General features: G+C 43.4%; 3 protein-coding genes across 3 annotated transcripts in view; 2 read left to right on the forward strand and 1 right to left on the reverse strand.

Annotated features, from left to right (window-relative positions):
- Positions 1 to 748, forward strand: part of T265_03974 (hypothetical protein) — a gene marked incomplete at both ends in the record, with an annotated part of 53,783 nt that extends 53,035 nt beyond the window's left edge. The window contains one exon of the mRNA XM_009168581.1: positions 437 to 748. Within this exon, the coding sequence (XP_009166845.1) occupies positions 437 to 748 (312 nt within the window). The remainder of the gene's footprint in view (positions 1 to 436) is intronic.
- Positions 1 to 3,615, reverse strand: part of T265_03975 (hypothetical protein) — a gene marked incomplete at both ends in the record, with an annotated part of 58,683 nt that extends 55,068 nt beyond the window's left edge. Inside the window, one exon of the mRNA XM_009168582.1 lies at positions 347 to 3,615. Within this exon, the coding sequence (XP_009166846.1) occupies positions 347 to 3,497 (3,151 nt within the window). The remainder of the gene's footprint in view (positions 1 to 346) is intronic.
- On the forward strand, positions 1,783 to 2,073 carry T265_03976 (hypothetical protein; the record flags this gene model as incomplete). The annotated part of the gene is made up of 1 exon (XM_009168583.1): positions 1,783 to 2,073. The coding sequence occupies one exon, from the start codon at positions 1,783 to 1,785 to the stop codon at positions 2,071 to 2,073; it is 291 nt and encodes a 96-aa protein (XP_009166847.1).
- Positions 3,616 to 6,370: the final 2,755 nt, after the last annotated feature.

Here is a 6,370-nt window from a genome sequence, read left to right on the forward strand (position 1 = left end):
AAACCGCTTTGACTGGACAACTGACCAGATTCTGCAGCCAAATTTAGGCAAAACGTTTAACAAATGTATGATGTGGTGACTACACAACTGGCTTTGCGCGGTAATTTAATCTGCTATGTAAACGAAGTTTGATTGGTTCCATATCTGCCATAAGTTACCCTTGAAAGTTAGTGACGCCACCTGAAATGCTTCTCATAAGATATGATCAAAGAATGACCACTCAGTTTGCACAAGTTCCATGCCTTTGGTTGGGGATCAACGGTACTCTACTCAAAAGACTCTCAAATCGTTTATGGGAAAGATAATTAGTTTTCGTATCTCTTCCTACCAAATCAAGCAGACTCACTTTTTCTTATATCCATCCCAATCATATTCAAAGGGTTCAGTGTTTCGTTGCTGTTCAGCACTGTGCAAACACCTATTCTTTGGCCTCCAGCGTTGCCTTCCTTGGCAACTAACTTCGGAGCCAGGTCAATCCACTGAAGTCCGCCGATACCATCCACACTTGCTCGAATCTCTGGGAAGATGTACACAACATATGCGTCCAAAAGACCTTCTCGATCGGACATGGCGAGCGCAATGGGTACAGACATCCGAATTGTCACATTTGTTAACTTTCTTGTCGGTCCCATATATTCCACTTGAACAGTGTGTTCAACTCTGGGACCAATCTCATCAACATCCACGCGTCTCTGGAATCCAGAACCCCAAAACACCGGCTTTGTACGGTTGTCCATACGGCTGGTAACGGGGTCGGGGCCGTATGATAATCTGAGCTTAGGATCACTGATGACGCGGTACTTTACATGCACCACGTTATCCCTCAAGACAGGATCTGGAGTGCCCGTAATAACTTTGATGGTCACTCCGGCACCCAAAGTGAAATTTATTCCAGCTAACGTGTAGTTTGGATAGTAGGTGGAAAGTTTCAAAAACCACACCGCCGGGACATTCTCTCTGTGCATCACATCCGCAGTATCTGGGGCGGGTAGGTTGTCTAAGTAACAAGCGGCCCAAGTCTCGTTAGCCGTCACATCCACGCGTATGTTTGCATCCAAACCAACAGATAAGTCCTGCTCTGTCTCATAAGCTTGTAGACGGGAAAAGCGCAAGTTCCCATAGAATTGCAACTCCAGCCAGACCCCACCGGCAAACGTGGGACCATAGTTGTACAATTTTATCAACAGTCCAGGTTCTGAATAATCCGCATCTCCATAAATTAAATCAACCAGTTGCACAATACTTCCTTCCGAAGTCTCCTCTTGAACCATGTGAATCTTCTCTTCTGAAGACTTTTTTGTGTATAATTGGTGTGTGACATTGATGTGAACGTCACTCTCACAATTTTCATGAGGATAGCAAACAAATCGAGCAAGAGGGATCAGGGTTACACAACGGGACCAATTGATAAGAGGTCGCCTAATCCCCACACCATCGGAGCAAGTTCCATCTTCATCGATGGTTTGGGAATATCCGGGACATGGTTGCAGGAAACGATAGCCGACAAAAAATCCTTTTGTAGGGGATTCTATGTCTAACATATCTTGCACATCCATTTGGGCGACGAGAATGAAATCAACGGATAGCTGTTTTTGTGTGCGGTCCATATTGCTTCTTGGACGACCCTGAAGTTTAAAACGTTGCGCACTTCCACTCGTTGCATTCCAGTCTGATGCAATCTGGTGAACCAGACGGCGAGCTTCCTGGTCATCAAACACACTTTGAATGAAACCCTCAGATTTACCTGTACCGTCACTACCACTCAGGTAAACTGACACAGTAATGGGGATTGAATCACCGGTTAATATTCGACGAATTGAAAGCCACGGTGGAAAAGTGAAACGACATTCAGCTTGGAGTACTGGTCTTGCAGCGACCACATACAAAGAAGTTGGTGCTGATGAAGACGCTTCTGAGGATGTTGGAATCACAAAGTCTGACCAGGTATTAAAGTCTATGTCCACACCATCGGTTGGAAGAATAGCTCCAAAATCCAAAGAGCCTAGTGACCCTTGTACGATCTGCACAGGCACTTTGTCAAAGCTACAGTCCGGTAAAATGCGCAAAATGTAGACCTGGCCATATCCGAAGCGATTGTCAAGATCAGGAGCACCAGCTGCAATCAAAACCGAGCCATCGGCTCTCGGTTTACTGAGGGCCGTAAGTGAAAATCCCAAAAAACTTGTGTTTGCTGATCCGTCGATGTAGTCATTGTACAAAATAAAACCGGCCTCTTCCGTAGGTGAAGTTGACTGAGGACAAAAAAGGTAAATCCTTCCACGATTGACAAAAAGAGTTTTATTGCTCGCATCCGTATCAATGGGAGAACCATGATAAGGTGCTCCAACGACCAAGGCAATTTGCCCAAATTTTCCAAAGGTGATGCGCACCATGGACATACCAAACCCGGTAAACATATCCGTGGAATTTACTCCCCCAACCCAATCTATGTAGTTCAGATGCCGTGTACCCCGGCCTTCTTTTTCAATACCAATTAACTGAGCGGTGTTAACGCTGTGTGAGTCAGACAGGTCAAAAATTTGTGGTGCTGTTGCAACTCCATCAACTATTCTGAATCCGAAATGGGAGCCAAATGACAAGTTGCCCATTGGGTCCGGCCTGTTGACGGTCGTGACAACAGCACTTCCAAAAGGGTCAGTAACAATCTCTATTCTTCCATCAGGCACAGACAGAGGCTCACCAATCCACAAACGAATGTTTTCAAGCAGACGTTTCATGTCCGGTTCTGGTTTTGATGTTTTCCTTGATGAGAGTGCCACGCTGTGTCCTGCCATACAGGGTGTTGCTACTGTCAAACCAGATTGACAAAACTCTGACAGCTCTATGGAGCGGTCCACTTGACCATTACGTATAGTGTTCAGAAAGCATCTTCCAACGGGAACTTGTGACTGAGCGCGCCACAATGGATCGCAGTAGGCTAGTACACTCAGGTCATCACTTAGGGTAATTGCGCTGCTTGATGATCCCAAAAATTCGTGTTCGCTTGTACTCTTAGCACCTGGTGGGAGTATTCTACATCCATTTTTTCCTGAACCAAATCCTAGTGGGTTCTCGTTCACCAATTTTGATTCAAACTCGCATAAAAACATTGTTCCGCCCTCGCGGGGGCTAACGGAAATGTCAGTGTCAAATGTGGAAGACCGTTGAGCTGATCCACCTAAAAGCACATAGCTTTTCTTGAGGCCTTTGTTGCTTGTAAGACTGACAGTAGTCCACTTGAAGTTCCCCGTTGGATATTTCTTTCGGATGACCTGCAACAGTTCTTGACTTACTGATTCAATCTGTGTTAAATCAAATAGTTGAAAGGGTCTGAAATCTGGCTTGAGTCCGTCTGGGGGTGGGGGATTCCACAAATGCACCCGTTCGTTATATTCCTGTTTAGCTAAGTTCACGTAAGTAGTATAATCCAATGTATGAGTCGCTGATGTCAGCAGTATGGAGTAGAAAAATGTAATCACAGTTAGCAAACAAGGCATATTCCTTCAACTTATTCAGTCAGGCAGAACACATTGGCCTATTTGAGGTGGCATGCTGCATCACCTCGAAGTACTGAACAAAGTGCACTAGATTTGCTTCCACCGTTTCTCGTTGAGGTCGTTTACGTGTTGACCAATTGGCCGCATGCTGTTGAGGGTGTCAGCACGAGAAGATAGCAGACGGACATAGCCTATTCTGCTGTCCGAAACAACTGACCAATCGACGTCCGAGGAAGTTTCATTGTGATTGGTCAATCCTACAAAGGTGACTATAGACCCTGCCGTCGTGACGACCACACCGTTTCTGTTACTCGGTCACTTTCCCCTGAATTGTACTTTTCAGCATATATTTATAGAGGGCGAGGATGGATGTTTACCTTCAAAGTATCTATATAACTATATCTGCGGAGCAGAAATATGACCCACGCTCAAGAGCACTACTCAATGCAGAGCTTGCAAGCACTCCCCTCTGCCGACAATTAACCATCTTTAATCTATAACATAACAGTTGCAGGTCAGCTGAAACAATTATAATGGACCTAAGTATTCCTGACGTTCGTATTCTAAGTCTGAACTTTGAGCTTACTCTGGCCCACAGGTAGCTTCTATTTGTAGTACGTTTAGGGACACATCATTCTACCACACTTGAAAGCAGTAAAACATGCCTTTAACTTAACCAAGTTTTTTCTAACCACAGAAAGAGTAACCGGTCCTTTTTGAATATATTTCTTGTCCTCTAACAGGAAGTACTTTAGGAAATCTGTAAAAATCAGATTGGAGAGCCTCAATAGTTGGAGGCTAGAAAACATCTTTTGTTGCAGCAGGAAATATGACGGCTGTGTTGCTTTCATCGTTTCCCCCACCCATCTCAAAACTGTGACATGGGGGCTCTCTCCGCCAAGAAATATTTGAGTAAATAAAAAAGACGAGAAATCAGGCAGGATTAGTTTACTGGGAATACTCACTAACATTTTCTGACTACTCATGTTATTTCTTGCATTAGCACGCTTTTAGCTCAAAGTGTCATTTGTTTCACTTTCGACGGGCTTAAAAATTCATTCTGAACCATTGTCTAGAATGTGGTCAAAAACTAGATATTAAGCAAGTATAGTTTAGATACAAACAGCAAAGACATATGTTTATTGGAAGTGGTTGAACCATGCTGTGGGAATTAGTTAAATAATTTCAAATCCACACGCATCCACCCAGCATGTCTTGGAATACACAAAATCAAGATCAAAATTTTTGCAACATAAAAATCATAGATTAAATGTCATCATTAAACGTGAAAAAGTAGAAGCCATGCTCTGTTGTTCTCCTGAATTAAACAGGCTAGGACAATCTGAAACAAATATCTGAAATTTCTGAATACGAGAATTTTCTGGGAAGGAACCGCTGGAAAACGGTAAAAAAAAATTACCTAAGCGCTTTGCGACTAAATTTCTCCTATTCACCTGATGAGCCCATTCACGTGAAAGCCTAAAGTGGTTTGAATTTCAAGACTGGTCACGTTCGACGTGTATAATTACCAACTCCAGTTCAGACATTTTGAAACTGTACTCGTTAGTTTCTTCAATATGTTTTAGGGAAGTTACGCTTGTATTTGTTAATGCTCTAACGGAACCCGAAAACTAGTTATACGAACGAGAAAACGGGGAGCACTAACAATGTCCGCTTGTTGAGTAAAATTATTACAATAGATATATATGCAAACAAGGGACTTATCGTTTTGCAGGTACAGTTTGATAAATCCGGATGCAGGTTTCGTGTCTTCTTCGCTGTTGTAACAGCCACACGTAGTCCTGGATATCCGTGAGTGAAACGCCGTAAAAATCCTGAGCGGCTCTGCTCGGAGCTGGGCGACGTGCGAAGCTCTGTTGAGTTGTGTCGTGTTGCTGTGGGACGTTTGTAGGACGTTTGCGTGGGTGCGGTGTCAGCACATGACCTTTTGCTACCGTATCAGACGGTAGACAGTCGATATCGGATGTGTATCGTGGTTTGTACTATTAGGGAAAAAAGAACGAGGTCTTGGGCTCAAGGGCTTGACTGTGAGCTGTGTAGTCAAGTTAGTCACGATTGTAGCGTGATTTGTGAGTGCAAGGAAAAAAAAAGATCTCCTGATCCAGCGAGCGGCGGTGACCTGTACAATCATGTATGTGGCGAAAGGGTAGCTACATATTAACCAACTAACTGCCTTCAAATGTTCAGCTTTCTGAATGAAAGTTGTGATCATTTCAATAAAATATTTTTTGGATTCTATCATTTCTTCTCTTTGGTGGACTTGCTTTTTGAAAATGGGTAAGGCTGTGCTGCAGAGTTGAGATCAGGGACGAGTTGAAAATCGGTTTTCTGATCAGCAGCTATAAATCATTAAAAGAAATGTTTGTAGATCAGGCTATTCCCTCGTTCACCTCACAAAAGTGTATAATTTGACTACTATTATCATTTATTTTTGGAGAACATGGTCACAAACATAAAAAGTGAATGCAAGCGATGAATGCGAAAGAGTAACCGCAGAATATGGGAGAAAAGAGAGAAACGCCTCATTCGAAATCGTGCCAAGGACAGTTCCAGTCTGATGAGGTGAATCCCAACGTATGTATAGATTTTGGTATGGAAACACGCGTCTAAAGACCAGCAACCGAAGAAAGGACAAACAATGGTGAACGCTCTTCAAGGCGCGGTAGGCGCTAGCACAGTCAAGACTCGCACATCAGGCGCTACTACTACTACTACTTTCTACTGACTACAGTAGAAATAATGATGGGAATGAGGGAGAACTTGGAACATAAACTGAATTGGCTGATTGCCAACTGTTAATTTTTAAACAGGTTCACACTGATTTGCAAACGTTCCCTCAGGTGTATAGCAAA

Source organism: Opisthorchis viverrini (assembly GCF_000715545.1).
Source record: "Opisthorchis viverrini unplaced genomic scaffold opera_v5_61, whole genome shotgun sequence".
In the NCBI taxonomy this organism is placed as follows: domain Eukaryota; kingdom Metazoa; phylum Platyhelminthes; class Trematoda; order Opisthorchiida; family Opisthorchiidae; genus Opisthorchis; species Opisthorchis viverrini.